Source organism: Hylobates moloch, unplaced genomic scaffold, assembly GCF_009828535.3.
Source record: "Hylobates moloch isolate HMO894 unplaced genomic scaffold, HMol_V3 SCAFFOLD_1, whole genome shotgun sequence".
In the NCBI taxonomy this organism is placed as follows: Eukaryota; Metazoa; Chordata; class Mammalia; order Primates; family Hylobatidae; genus Hylobates; species Hylobates moloch.
In genome coordinates, this window is record NW_026652276.1 from 103026036 (window position 1) to 103041574 (window position 15539).

The 15539-nt window shown below is 52.2% G+C and overlaps 1 protein-coding gene across 1 annotated transcript in view; it reads right to left on the reverse strand.

The window, feature by feature from the left end:
* LOC116811566 (general transcription factor II-I repeat domain-containing protein 1-like) overlaps positions 1-13745 on the reverse strand; it is a 20024-nt gene extending 6279 nt beyond the window's left edge. The window contains exons 1-4 of the mRNA XM_032756675.2: positions 11965-13745; positions 10865-11057; positions 6777-6814; positions 629-765 (exon numbers count right to left, since the gene is read on the reverse strand). Of these exons, the coding sequence (XP_032612566.1) occupies positions 629-765; positions 6777-6814; positions 10865-11057; positions 11965-12169 (573 nt within the window). The 5' untranslated portion in view covers positions 12170-13745. The remainder of the gene's footprint in view (positions 1-628; positions 766-6776; positions 6815-10864; positions 11058-11964) is intronic.
* Between the last annotated feature and the right edge of the window lie 1794 nt (positions 13746-15539).

The window sequence follows — 15539 nt, forward strand, 5'->3', positions numbered from 1 at the left end:
TTTTTTTTTTTTTTTTCTTTTTTGAGAGGGAGTTTTGCTTTGTCACCCAGGCTGGAGTGCAGTGGTGCAGTCTTGGCTCACCGCAACCTCCGTCTCCCAGGTTCAAGTGATTCTCCTGCCTCAGCCTTCTGAGTAGCTGGGATTGCAGGCATGTGCCACCATGCCCAGCTAATTTTGTATTTTTAGTAGAGATGGGGTTTCTCCATGTTGGTCAGGCTGGTCTCGAACTCCTGACCTAAGGTGATCCACCCGACTCAGCCTGCCAAAGTGCTGAGATTACAGGCGTGAGCCACTGCACCTGCCGGCCAGTGACATTTCTTTTCATGTCTCCAGCTCTGGTGCAGCTGAAGGGCGTGGACAGGTCCCTTCCTGGACCTCGGCTGGCCCATCTGCCCAGCAGGGATGTGAATTCCTGCCTGAGTGCCTGTGAGTACCCCATGAGAAGGATGGGCTACCTCTTGGGTGAGACAGGTGGATGCATCTATAACCTCCAAGACTGGAAGGTCCCCCCTCAAAGCCCAGTGCCTCCCCGTCCCCTGGGCCCATATCCCAGAGTAGACGGCCCTGCCCGACAGAGGGGTGAGGGCCACAGAGACGAGTGCCGGAGTCCAAATCTGTGCAACTTTACCACGAGTGAGATCTGGTTGGCCGATGCCACTGAATCCGGGTTAGAGGACGAGGAAGAGGAAGACGAGGAGGAAGAGGAGACGGAATTTCCTTCCGAGACCCGCTTTCTCTTGCGCTTGGGAATGCTGCTGTCTTTGGCTGGAAGGAGGGGAAAAGGCTGTTGACACTGGAAGCTGAGGCTTTTCTGTCTCAGCCTCCTGAGCTCCCTGGAAAAGTGTTCTGTCTTAAGGTTTCGAGTCCCCCTTTCAGGATTTCAGGCTCCTGATCCCCTGGGGGTCAGGGCCCACCTGTCCAGAGCCCACATGTCCAGAGCCCACATGTCCAGAGCCCACATGTCCAGCCTCCTTCCCAAAGCAAGCCCGAGGGCCCACTCTCCCCGGCCTCCTGCTCTTGCTGGCCTGCCTGCCTTTGCTAACACCGTATCCTCATCTCCATGTGTCCCTCCTCCTCCCCAGCAAGCTCACCCCTCAGGCCCTACGTCCTCTCTTTCTGTTTTTTTTTTTGAGACGGAGTCTCGCTCTGTCACCCAGCCTGGAGTGCAGTGGCGCAATCTCGGCTCACTGCAACCTCCGCCTCCTGGGTTCAAGTGATTCTAGTGCCTGAGCCTCCCAAGTAGCTGGGATTATAGGCGTCTGCCACCATGCCCAGCTAATTTTTTTGTATTTTTAGTAGAGATGGGGTTTCACCATGTTCGGCAGGCAGCTCTTGAACTCCTGACCTCAAGTGATCCATCCACTTCGGCCTCCCAAAGTGCTGGGATTATAGGTGTGAGCCATCAAACCTGGCCTATATTGTTTTTTAGGGTCTCACTCTGTTGCCCAGGCTGGAGTGCAGTGGCGCAATCGTAGCTCACTGCAGCCTTCAAGTCCCGGGCTCAAGCAATCCTCCCACCTCAGGTTCCCGAGTAGCTGGGACTATAGGTGCGCACCACCATGCCCAGCTAACTTTTTGTATTTTTGCATCATTATGTTGCCCACGCTGGTCTCAAATTCCCAACCTCAAGCAATCCTCCTGCCTCAGCCTCCTCAAATGCTGAGATTACAGGCATGAGCCACCGTGCCTGGCTCATGGCAACAATATTAATTGCATTCTCAGTTTCTGAGTATTTTCTGGGTGCTGGGCACTGTGCTAAATGCTTTGCACATTGTCTCCTGGGATCCTCCCAGCAACCCTCCAAGATCCTATTCACATTTCACTCATGAGCACCTGAAGGGGCAGGGCTGTTAAAGGACTTTCTCCAAGGCCAAGTCTGTGTGGCTCCAGAGGCCACATTCTTTCCTGGGCTCTTTAAGGCTGCAAGGGGATGTGGGGCCCCAGGAGAGGCTCTGGGAGTTCTGGGGAGGCTGGGACTGCAGGCTAGGTGGTCCAGGGAGGGTATAAAGAGGACCTGGGGCCAGGCGCAGTGGCTCACGCTGGTAATCCCGGCACTTTGGGAGACCAAGGTGGGTGGATTGACTGAGGTCAAGAGTTCGAGACCAGCCTAGGAAACATGGTGAAAGCCTGTCCCTACTAAAATAAAAAAAAAATTGTATTGCTGTGGTTATCACTGATGTATGGTGGTCCTGAGGGGAGAGTTCACAGGTCCAAGTAGACAGGCAGTGCCCCAGTGAAAGAAACTCTGGTTTAGAATCAGAAGTCCTAAGTTCAAATTTCACCGTGGCCGCTTTCTATTATCACTATGTGAATCCGGGAAAACTGATGAACCTCTCTGAGTCAAATGGGGAAACCAGTGTGATGTGAGACTCAAAAAACACCGCATGCATAAAAGAACCCAGCACCTGGTTCAGCACGGAGCAGGGGTCGGCAGGTGTTTTGCGGTTGCTGAATTAACTTGAGGTGAAGATGTAAGACTTTGAGCAGCACGTCCTGATTGGGTGGATTACTGCATGGAAACCTCGCCCAGCCCAATAAAGAAGGGCTTTTTTTGTCTTTTTGAGACAAGGTCTCACTCTGTCGCCCATGCTGGAGTGCAGTGGTGTGGTCTTGGCTCACTGCAACCTCCACCTCCCAAGCTCAAGCGATCCTCCTGCCTTAGCCTCCCTACAGGTGCACACCACCCTGCCTGGCTAATTTTTTGTAGAGATGGGGTCTCTGTATGTTGCCCAGTCTGGTCTTGAACTCCTGGGCTCAAAGAATTCTCCTGCTTCAGCCTCCCAAAGTGCTGGGATTACAGCTCACTGCTGGGAGTGACCCACTGCACTCAGCCCACCAGAAGGGTCTTAATGACACAGAGTAAGGGGAGGCTGGGTCCATGGGGTAAATGTCTTTTCAACTGGTGGAGAAGTCAGAAACTGGGGGTCTGTGATGAGGCATAGAGACCCTGGGAAAGAGAAGACCCTGGAAGCAGAAGGAGCCCAGGCTATGAGTCAGAGGGATTTTTGTGGGAGATTCCACATGAAAAAGAAGTCAGAGGGTGCCCCACCCTCTGTCTCAGACTGGTCCATGGGCTGTGGCCATCCTTGAGTCACCATGACAGATGGCCACATTAGAGGGAGTGGTGGATGTGGGTGACAGTATCCACCCTCTGGGCATCTGTCCCAAATCCTCCTGAGGCCTTCATGTGGCCTTCTGTGTCTCTGCCGTGTTTTTTTTTTTTTTTTTTTTGAGACAGAGCCTGGCTGTGTTCCCCAGGCTGGAGTACAGTAGCGCGATCTTGGCTCACTGCAACTGCCGCTTCCTGGGTTCAAGCGATTCTCCTGCCTCAGCCTCCTGAGTGGCTGGGATTACAGGCGCCCACCACCACCCCTGGCTAATTTTTTTTTGGATTTTAGTAGAGACAGGGTTTCACCATGTTGGCCAGGCTGGTCTCAAACTCCTGACCTCAGGTGATCCACCTGCCTCCCTGCCTCAGCCTCCCAAAGTGTTGGGATTACAGGCGTGAGCCACCGCGACCGGCCTCGTCTCTGCCTTTGACCTCGGAGTAAACCAAATCACCTCCAGATCCGTGTGTTCAGTGCCAGGTCTGACCCTTGTAACTGGCTCTTTTTTTTGGAAACAGGGTCTCACTCTGTCACCCAGGCTGGAACGCAGTGGCACAATCGTAGCTCACTGCAGCCTCCACCTTCCGGCCTCAAGCATTCCTCCTGCCTCATCCTCTTGAGTAGCTGGGACAACAGGTACATGCCACCATGCCTGGCTAATTTTTAATTTTTTTGCAGAGATGGGGGTGGGTTTCACTTTATGGCCCAGGCTTGTGACCAGCTCTTGATGGAAGGAGGTGGCTTCTAGCTGGGCTGTGCCACCCCAGGCTGTGGAGTTCCAGGTGAACCTGGTCCTGACAGGAGTCAGGGCCTTGGGTCTCAGGCCAGGTTGTGGCGTAGACTTGCTGAATCCTATCACTGTCCCCGCTGAGCAGCCATACTGGGCTGTGTGGCCCACGGTGGTCTATGGTTCAGATGGGTGGTCCTGAGAGCAGGGTCTACACAGCATCTGACTCACTATGTGGCCTGGGCAAGTCCCTGGGCATCTCTGTGCCTCAGCTTCTCAGCTGTACAATGAGGTGGGGTAAGATTAGATCAGTATTTTTTCTTTCTTCTTCCTTTTTGGTTCTTAGGAGATGGGGTCTCGGCCAGGCACAGTGGCTTGCGCCTGTAATCCCAGCACTTTGGGATGCTGGGGTGGGAGGATCACTTGAGGTCAGGTGTTTGAGACCAGCCTGGCCAACATGGTGAAACCTCGCCTCTACTAAAAATACAAAAAATTAGCTGGGTATGGTGGTGCATGCCTGAAGTCCCAGCTACTAGGGAGGCTAAGGCATGAGAATTGCTTGAACTCAGGAGGCTGAGGTTGCAGTAAGCCAAGACTGCAAGATTGACTCCAGCCTGAGTGACAGAGCAAGACTCTGTCTTGGAAAAAAAAAAAAAAAAGGCCGGGAGCAGTGGCTTATGCCTGTAATCCCAGCACTTTGGGGGGCTGAGGCAGGCAGATCATGAGGTCAGGAGTTTGAGACCAGCCTGGCCAACATGGAGAAACCCTGTCTCTACTAAAAATACAAAAAAATAGCTGGGCGTGGTGGCAGGCGCCTGTAATCCCAGCTACTTGGGAAGCTGAGGCAGGAGAATTGCTTGAACCCAGGAGGTGGAGGTTGCAGTGAGCCGAGATCGTGCCACTGCACTCCAGCCTGGGCAACAGAGCGAGACTCTGTCTCGGGAAAAAAAAAAGAGATGGGGTCTCATTCTGTCATCCAGGCAGGATGGCATAATCATAGCTCACTGCAGCCTTAAACTCTTGGGCTCAAGTGATCCTCCGGCCTCAGCCTCCTGTGTAGCTGGGACTACAAGCGCCTACTACCATGCCTGGCTAATTTTTAGAAAAAACTTTTTGGTCCACAGCCATACCACCCTGAACGCAGCCGATCTTGCCTGATCTCAGAAGTGAAGCAGGGTCGGGCCTGGTTAGTACTTGGATGGGAGAAAAAACTTTTTGTAGAGACAAGGTCTCACTATGTTGCCCAGGTTGGTCTCAAACTCCTGGACTCAAGCAATCCTCCCACTTAGGCCTCCCAAACTGCTGGGATTAGAGGCGTGAGCCACCACATCTGGCCAATCAGTGTTTCTTTTTCTTTTTGAGACAGAGTCTTGCTCTGTCACCCAGCCTGGAGTGCAGTGGTGTGATCTTGACTTACTGCAACCTCTGCCTCCTGGGCTAAAGTGATTCTTCCACCTCAGACTCCCAAGTAGCTGAGACTACAGGTGTGCACCACCATGCCAGGCTAATTTTTTTCCTTTTTCTTTTTTTTGAGACAGAGTCTTGCTCTGTCACCCAGGCTGGAGTGCAGTGGCATAATCTTGGCTCACTGCAACCTCTGTCTCCCAGGTTCAAGCGATCCTCCTACCGCAGCCCCCTAGTAGCTGGGATTACAGGCACGCACCACCATGCCTGGCTAATTTTTGTATTTTTAGTAAGGACAGGGTTTAGCATGTTGACCAGGCTGGTCTTGAACTCTTGAACTCAGGTGATCCACCCACCTCGGCCTCCCAAAGTGCTGGGATTACAGGCGTGAGCCACCGCGCCCAGCCCTCACTTTTCTATTTTCAGTTGAGACAGGGTTTCATCATGTTGGCCAGTCTGGACTCAAACTCCTGATCTCAAGTGATCTGCCTGCCTCGGCCTCCCAAAGTGCTGGGATTACAGGTGTGAGCCTCTGCGCCTGGCCCAATCAGTGTTTCTTAATCGGGTGCACATCATAGTCACCCGGGAGTACTTTCTCCCAAGTCCCATCATACACCTTAATTAGAACCATCATGCCAGGCGGCCCCCAGGTGCCTAGTGAAAGGTTCTGTATACCCTGCAGATGCCAGCAGAACGGAGGGGGTCCGGCCAGTCTCAGGCAGTGCCTGCCTGCCTCACCCCTGTTGGTCACATGCTACCCCTCTGCTACCCAGGAGGCCTCCATGATCCTCCCTGAGGCCCAGCCTGCCTCTTGTCTTTCTAGCTGACCTCATACACTCATTGGTGCTATGGCAGGACCTCCCCTCTGCAGGGCACCTGCAGGTTTCTGGGGGCCTCTTGGGGATACCTGGCTCTGTTCATGGAGACCTCAGGCTCCCTGGGGAGGTCCCAGAGTGGAGAGGGGCTATATTTTTCTCAAGGTGGTTAGCCATCTATTGCATGCCCACCTGGACCACATCTATCTCTGCCTTTAAAAATTTTTTTTATTAAATTTTTTTTTTTTGTTTAGAGACAGGGTCTTGCTCTGTTGCTCAGGCTGGAGTGCAGTGGTACACTCATAACTCATTGCAGCCTCCAACTCCTGGTATCTCTGCCTTTTTCTTTCTTTTCTTTTCTTTTTTTTTTGAGATGGAGTCTTGCTCTGTCACCCAGGCTGGAGTGCAGGGGAGCGATCTCAGTTCACTGCAACCTCTGCCTCCCGGGTTCACGCAATTCTCCTGCCTCAGTCCCCTGAGTAGCTGGGATTACAGGTGCCCACGACCACGCCCGCTAATTGTTGTATTTTTAGTAGAGACGGGGTTTCACCATGTTACTCAGGCTGGTCTTGAACTCCTGACCTCAAGTGATCTGCCTGCCTCGGCCTCCCAAAGTGCTGGGATCACAGGCGTGAGCCACGGCGCCCGGCTCTACCTTTTTTCAAAAGGAACAGTCTCTAGTCCCCACGGGGCAGAAGGGTGGCTTCTTCACCTCCAACTCACCTGGCACCTTGGCATCATTGCAGATTTCTGCAAAGGGTCTGAAAAAGAAAGAAATGAGGTGGCAGTTAGAAAATGAGGTTTTCCCCTCCTTTTTTTTTTTTTTTTTTTGAGATGGAGTCTCACTCGGTCACCCAGGCCGAAGTGCAGTGGCACAATTTTGGCTCACTGCAGCCTCCACCTCCTGGGTTCATGCCATTCTCCTGTCTCAGCCTCCCAAGTAGCTGGGACTACAGGCGCGTGCCACCATGCCCAGCTAAGTTATATATTTTTAGTAGAGACGGGGTTTCACCATGTTGTCCAGGTTGGTCTTGAACTCCTGACCTCAGATGATCTGCCTGCCTCCATCTCCCAAAGTGCTGGGATTACAGGCATGAGCCATTGCGTCTGGCCGTTTTCCCCTCCTTCTCACCTGCTCCCTGAGATGTGCTGCTGCTGCTGCTGGGGGAGCCCGGTAAGACCCAAATAAAAATGGGGGGCACACCATCCCAACAGAGCATCCCCCATATAGGCCCTGGATGATGGGCTTGTGCTGGCATATCTTCCCTCTGGGTCTGCTGTCCTCATCTATAAAGCGAGGATGCTGTCTGACCAAGTGATCAGAAATGTGTGCCCAGATTTATGCAAGTGGATATTCATCACAGCATTATTATCAATTATTATTTTTGAGACAGAGTCTCACTCTTTTGCCCAGGCTGGAGTTCAGTGGTGCCATCCTAGCTCACTGCAGCCTCGAACTCCTGGGCTCAATTGATCCTCCTGCCTCAGCCTCCCAGTAGCTGGGAATGCAGGTGCACACCACCATGCCTGGCTAATTTTCATTTTTATTAATTAAATTTTTTTTTTTAGATGGAGTCTTGTTCTGTTGTCCAGGCTGGTGTGCTGTGGCATGGTCTCAGCTCATTGCAACCTCCACCTCCTGGGTTCAAGCGATTGTCCTGCCTCAGCCTCCCGAGTACCTGGGATTACAGGCGTGCACCACCATGCCTGGCTAATTTTTTGTATTTTTAGTAGAGATGGGATTTCACTATTTTGGCCAGGCTGGTCTCGGACTCTTGACCTTGTGAACCGCTTGCCTTGGCCTCCCAAAGTGCTGGGATTACAGGCGCAAGCCACCACGCCCAGCCTATTTTTATTTTTGAGACAGAATCTTACTCTGTCGCCTAGGCTGGAGTGCAGTGGCGCAGTCTTGGCTCACTGCAACCTCTGCCTCCCAGGTTCAAGCAATTCTCCTGTCTTAGCCTCCTGAGTAGCTGGGACTACAGGCGCATGCCACCACACTCGGCTAATTTTTTTTTTTTTTTTTGAGATAGAGTCTCGCTCTGTCATCCAGGCTGGAGTGCAGTGACACTATCTTGGCTCACTGCAAGCTCCACCTCCCAGGTTCATGCCATTCTCCTGCTTCAGCCTCCCGAGTAGCTGGAACTACAGGTGCCCTCCACCACGCCTGGCTATTTTTTTGTATTTTTAGTGGAGACAGGGTTTCACCATGTTAGCCAGGATGGTCTCGATCTCCTGAGCTTGTGATCCGCCAGCCTCAGCCTCCCAAAGTGCTGAGATTACAGGCATGAGCCACTGCGCCTGGCCCAATTTTTGTATTTTTTTTTTTTTTTTTTAGTAGAGATGAGGTTTCTCCACATTGGTCAGGCTGGTCTCGAACTCCTGACCTCAGGTGATCCACCCACCTTGGCCTCCAAAAGTGCTGGGAGTACAGGCGTGAGCCACCACACCTGGCTGTTTTCCTGCATTTTCTAGTTGTTACTTCAGGGGGTGAACTATCTGTGGGAGAAAGAAAACCTCCACTTTTTGATTTTGAACAATTTGTTTTTTTTTTGACACATGCAAATATTGTCTTAATTTTAAAAAACATGTCGGCCAGGCACAGTGGCTCATGTTTGTAATCCCAACACTTTGGGAGGCTGAGGCAGGCGAATCACTGAAGGTCAGGAGTTCCAGACCAGCCTGGCCAACATGGTGAAACCCTGTCTCTACAAAAATACAAAAATTAGCCAGGTGTGGTGGTGGGCACCTGTGATCCCAGCTATTCGGGAGGCTGAGGCACGAGAATTGCTTGAATCTGGGAGGCAGAGGTTACAGGGAGCCAAGATGGTGCCACTGCACTCCAGCCTGGGCGACAGAGCAAGACCTCATCTCAAAAAAATGAAGAAACAAAACACATAATATAACATTGAAGGCGGGCCGGGTACCATGGCTCAAGCTTGTAATCCCAGCACTTTGGGAGGCCGAGTTGGGCAGATCACCTGAGGTCGGGAGTTCGAGACCAGCCTGACCAATGTGGAGAAACCCTGTCTCTATTAAAAATACAAAATTTGCTGGGGTGGTGGCACATGCCTGTAATCCCAGCTACTCGGGAGGCTGAGGCAGGAGAATTGCTTCAATCTGGGAGGTGGAGGTTGTGGTGAGCTGAGATCGTGCCATTGCACTCCAGCCTGAGTAACAAGAGCAAAACTCCATCTAAGAAAGAAAGAAAAAGAAAGAAAGAAAGAAAAGAAAGAAATAAAAAGAAAGAAAGAAAGAAAGAAAGAAAGAAAGAAAGAAAGAAAGAAAGACAGACAGACAGACACCACAGGCCAGGTGTGGTGGCTGACCCCCATAATCCCAGCACTTTGAAAGGCTGATGTGGGAGGATGGCTTGAGCCCAGGAGTTCGAGACTAGCCTGTGCAATACAAAAAAAAAGGCGGGGGGGCTGGGCGCGGTGACTCATGCCTGTAATCCCAGAACTTTCGGAGGCTGAGGCGGGTGGATCACCTGAGGTCAGGAGTTTGAGACCAGTCCGACCAATATGGTGAAACCCTGTCTCTACTAAAAATACACACACAAAAAATTAGCCAGGTGTGGTGGCATGTGTCTGTAGTGCCAGCTGCTTGGGAGGCTGAGACAGCAGAATTGCTTGAACCTGGGAGGTGGAGGTTGCAGTGAGCTGAGATCATGCCACTGCACTCCAGCCTGCGCGACAGAACAAGAGTCCATCTCAGAAAGAAAGTAATAACACATTAATAAAATAATAATTTAAAAATATAAAGAAATGCATCACAGTGTTGACTTTCAGTAGGAGAGTTACAGCTATCTTCTTTTCTTCTATCTTTTTGTATTTTCCAGGTTGCTTTGTGTATTATTATGAAAATAATCAAATAATCTATTGTATTTAAAAAAAAAAACTAGGCCGCACAGTTTGGGTGTGGTGGCTCACGCCTGTAACCCCAGCACTTTGGGAGGCCGAGGTGGGAGGATCACTTGAGCTTAGGAGTTCAAGACCAGCCTGGGCAATACAGTGAGACCCTGTTGAGGCTGCACTGGGCCATGATCATACCTCTGTACTCCTGCCTGGGCAACAGAGTGAGACCCTGTCTCAAAACAAAAACCAAAACCCAAAAGATTGTAAGGATATACGGTATAATAGTAATAATGGCGGCTGGGTGCAGTGGCTCACGCCTGTAATCCCAGCACTTTGGGAGGCTGAGGCGGGCAGATCACTTCAGGTCAGGAGTTCAAGACCAGCCTGGCCAACATGGTGAAACTCCATCTCTACCAAAAAATACAAAAATTAGCTGGTGTGATGGTGCACACCTGTAATCCCAGCTACTTGGGAGGCTGAGGCACGAGAATCAGTTGAACTCAGGAGGTGAAGCTTGCAGTGAGCTGAGATTGTGCCACTGCACTCCAGCCTGGGCAACAGAGCAAGACTCTGTCTCAAAAAAAAAAGAAAGAGAATCACTGACACTATGGAATTATAATTATTCTAAAATATATAATAAATATTCATATTTAAATATAAACATTTATATTTAAATATGTTAAAAATCAGAATTGTATAGTCAGAAAAAGTCAAATTTAATTAAAACATGCTTCATTTTTGTTTTTTCCCCAGAGAACAAATGTAATATCTAAAAAAAATCTTTAAAAATAAGTAAATGTCCATGAGTGCTGAAGTTGTATGTTTCAGGAGAAAGAGGAAGGAACTATTACAGTACACCTGGGTCTGGATCCCAGCTGACCCACTGTGACCTTGACTTTCACCCTCCCCATGGCCTTGCCATCTGTGTTCCCCGTCCAGAGGCCGGGCACTCACTGGAGCTGGTTAATGATGACCATGCGGACGTGCTCTCGGGCCTTCAGGATCTTCTCCAGCCGGTGGATGTCGTACGTGTTGGGGTTCCGGAAGGGGATGTCATCAGGCAGACCCGTGACCTCCACGGCGTCTGGGCTGTCCCGGATTAGTTTATAAGGGACCAGCACCGGCCGGTTCAGGCCCAGGGCCTCACCTAGAGGGCACAGGAAGTCACAGTGAGGAATGATGTCTCCTGTCAACGGCAAAGCCCTCTAGGGAAAGGGCTGGAGTCTGGTCCACCCTAGCCCAGCAGCCATCACACTCAGAGAGTTTAAAAATCAAGACCCTGGCCGGGCGCAGTGGCTCACGCCTGTAATCCCAGCGCTTTGGGAGGCCGAGGCAGGAGGATCCCAAGGTCAGAAAATCGAGACCATCCTGGCTAACACGGTAAAACCTCGTCTCTACTAAAAAAATACAAAAAAATTAGCCGGGCATGGTGGCGGGTGCCTGTAGTCCCAGCTACTTGTGAGGCTGAGGCAGGAGAATGGCGTGAACCCGAGAGGTGGAGCTTGCAGTGAGTGGAGATCCTGCCACTGCACTCCAGCCTAGGCGACAGAGCGAGACTGTGTCTCCAGAAAAAAAAAAAAAAAAAAAAAAATCAAGACCTACAGGCTGGCCATGGTGGCTCACACCTGTAATCCTGGCACTTTGGGAGGCCAAGGCAGGAGGATCGCTTGAACCCAGAAGATCAAGACCAGTCTGGGCAACATAGTGAAACTTTGTCTCTACTAAAAATAGAAAAATTAGCCAGGAGTGTTGGCGCATGCTTGTAGTCCCAGCTACTTGGGAGGCTGAGGCAGGAGGATCACCTAAGCCCAGGAGGTGGAGGCTGCAGTGAGCAGAGATCGCGCCACTGTACTCTAGCTTGGGCAACAGAGTGAGACCCTGTTTAAAAAAAAAATCAACATACACAAAACGTGGGTCATGGGCAGAGCAGCCATGTCCCCAGGGAGCAGGCAGCCAGCTGGGGGCTCCTGAAAGTGAGGCTGGCTGCAGAGGGAGGCCCCCTACCAACCCCCGGAGGAGGGCTTGGTGTGCTGACCCCGACCACAGGCACTGACCGTATTTCTCGTTGAAGAGTTCCTTCACCTGCTCCCGCAGGATCACCTTCTCCCCGAGTCTGTTGGCGTCATCTTCATCTACAGGAGCAAGACAAGGGGGCATGAGAGTTGGCACTGGCTTGGCCACTGGACCTGCTGCTTCTCCCAGCAGGTGTCCCTGACCTGCCAAAACATTGCATTCTATGCAGGGCCCACCCACTCCCATGTAGCTGTTGTTTTTTTTTTGAGGCAGAGTCTCACTCTGTCACCCAGGCTGGAGTGCAGTGGCGTGATCTCAGCTCACTGCAACCTCCGCCTTCTGGGTTCAAGCGAATTCTCCTGCCTCACCATCCCAAGTAGCTGGGATCGCAGGCACGTGCCACCACGCCCAGCTAAATTTTGTATTTTTAGTAGAGATGGGGTTTCACCATGTTGCCCAGACTGGTCTCAAACTCCTGGGCTCAGGTGATTCACCCGCCTCAGCCTCCCAAAGTGCTGGGATTACAGGTGTGAGCCACTGTGCCCGGCTGCAGCTGGTTTCTAGCATCAGTTGTTGGTCTGTCCATCCATCCATTTTTCTTTTTTTGAGACACGGTCTTGCTCTGTCACCCAGGCTGGAAGGCAGCAGTGGATCATAGATCGCTCACGGCAGCCTCCAACTCCCAGGCTCAAGTGATCCTCCTGCCTCAGCCTCCTGAATAGCTGGGAATACAGATGTGTGCCACCATGCCTAATTTTTTTAAAGTTTTTGTACAGATGGAGTCTCACTATGTTGCCCAGGCTGAAGTGATCCTCTTGCTGGCCTCAAGTGATCCTCTTCCTTTGCCCTCCCAAAGTTCAGGAATTACAGATGTGAGCCACGGCGGCCAGCCCATCGCACATTTTTTTATCAGTGTCCCCAGCACAGGCCCTGTGTTGGGCACAAAACAACCTAAAGAGAAGAGGCAGGGCTGCTTCCCTGAGGGGTTCCCAGCCAGAGGGGGTGTCATCTGGTCACCAAAGTACAACAGGACACACTTAGGAGACAAGGGGCATGAATCAGGGTGCCCACCCTGTCTGGGCAAGTCTGGGGAGACCTCCCCCAGGAGAGAAGGATGCTTGAATGGGCTCTCAAGGCCTGACATGGTGGCTCATGCCAATAATCCCAGCACTTTGGGAGGCAGAGGCAGGCAGATCACTTGAGGCCAGGAGTTCGAGACCATTCTGGCCAACATGGTAAAACCCCGTCTGTACAAAAAATACAAAAAGATTTGCTGGGCGTGGTGGCGGGCACTTGTAGTCCCAGCTACTCAGGAGGGTGAGGTAGGAGAATCGCTTGAGCCTGGAAGGTGGAGGTTGCAGTGAGCAGAGATCACATCACTGCAGTCCAGCCTGGCAGACAGAGACCTGTCTCAAATAAAAATGAAAACAAACAAAAAAAACGGGCTCTGAAAAGGCAGGTAAGAGTTTGTGAAGGACGAAGTGGCAGTGAGAAGACACCGGGGCAGAAGGACCAGCCATGCATAGGCACTCAAGCGTGAAAGATCTCGTGTTGGCCGGGTGCGGTGGCTCACGCCTGTAATGCCAGCACTGAGGGAGGCTGAGATGGGCAGATCACCAGAGGTCAGGAGTTCGAGACCACCCTGGCCAACATAGTGAAACCCTGTCTCTACTAAAAATACAAAAATTAGCCGAGTGTGGTGGCGGGCACCTGTAATCCCAACTACTCCAGAGGTTGAGACAGGAGAACTGCTTGAACCCGGGAAGCGGAGGTTGCAGTGAGCTGAGATCGCGCCACTGTGATCCAGCCTGGGCGACAAGAGCGAAACTCCATCTCAAAAAAAAAAAAAAAAAGAAAAGAAAAAAAGAGAAAGATCCCGTGTCCTGGAAGTGCTGAACTTTGGGGTGGTACAGGGGAGATGACTGATGGGCCTAGTGGGGTCCGTGCACAGGGGCCGATGTGACTGTGCTGGGTTGTTGGGAATCCCCTGACTGCTCGCTGACCAAGGTCTGTGAATGGGAAGCAGACCGTGTCTGGGAGTGTGGGGGCCGTGCATTCTCCCTGCTCACTGCCCAGGTAACCGTCACGGCCTATCTGCTGCTTGAGCCCTGGCATGCTCTGCTCTCCCCTCCCTGTAGCCTAGAGGAGCTGCTGGGGTCAGTTAGCCCTGGAGATGGGGCCTGAGCTGGGCTGTAAGGCTGAGGGGGGTTGGGCTGGAGATGGGGTCTGGGGCAGAGCTCTGCAGCAGCCTGTGGGCTTGTGCCAGGGTTGAGGAGGGGGCTGGGATTGCAGGAAGGGTGGTTTGCACGTCCAACAGGAAATCTCTCTGAGAAGCGTGGGGTCACATGGGCTGGGCCTCTGAGGCAGGCGGGTTGGGTAAGGGTGAGATGTTGAGGGGGTGGAGCTAGAAGCAGGCAGGGAGCCAAGGCCGGATGATTCAGGGCAGAGCAGACTGATGGGTCTTTGGAGCAAAATGACTCCTGTTTTTTTTTCTTTTTGTTTTTCCAAGACAGAGTCTCACTCTGTTGCCCAGGCCGGAGTGCAGTGGCACGGTCTCGGTTCGCTGCAACCTCTGCCTCCCAGGTTCAAGCCATTCTCGTGCGTCAGCCTCCTGAGAGCTGGGACTACAGGCGCCTGCCACCACGTCTGGTTAATTTTTGTATTTTTAGTAGAGATGGGGTTTCTCCATGTTGGCTGGGGTGGTCTCGAACTCCTGAGCTCAGGTGATCTGCCTGCCTCGGTCTCCCAAAGTGCTGGGATTACAGGCGTGAGCCACTGTGCCCGGCCTGACTCCTGTTTTTTGAGACAGGGTCTCACCCTGTTTCCCAGGTTGGAGTACAGTGGTGCCATCATGGCTCACTGCAGCCTTGAACTCTTTGGCTCAAGCAATCCTCCCTGCTCAGCCTCTCGAGTAGCTGGGGCTCCAGGCATGAATCACTGTGCCAGACTAAGTTTTTTAAAAATTTTTTTGTAGAGAGAGTCTCTGTCTGTTGCACAGGCTGTTCTCGAACTCCTAAGCTCAAGCGATCCTCCTGCCCGCAGCCTCCGAAAGTGACTGGATTACGGTTGTGAGCCACTGTGCCTGGCTCTTTTAATCTTGAAAACTCTGGGAAGAGCTCACTTCTGTTTAGGAGGCTGCCTTGGGAACTGCATCTCCTGGGCTGGTGCTCTGTGCTGCTTGGAGTCTGCTGACCCCGTCTGGGTGGCTTGGCCTCCCGTGCACAAGCTGCCAGAATGGAGGCCCTGTTCCCAGTGTAGAGGCTGCCCCAAAGAGCAGGGAGCTTCCCACAGGACAGAAGCTGGGCACCTGCTTGGCCTGGTTCCTCCTTTTCCCAGGGCTCCAACACCCACCACCTCAGGTCCTCCCAAACCCTGCAGGTCCCTGGCCTGGTCCGTCCACACCCACACTCAGGAATCTTCGCTATCTCTGAGTTGCTGATCTGTTTTCAGGCACGGCCCTCCAGCCCCCCTGGTGCCCAGAGACATCGCAAACATCAGCCATTTCAGACAACGTCCTCCTCCCGTGTCCCTATCTCATGGAGTAATGCCTCTAATTCAGCCACACCAAGACCCCACGCTCCACATCCCCTAGAACCCTCGTCTTCTCCTGTGGCCC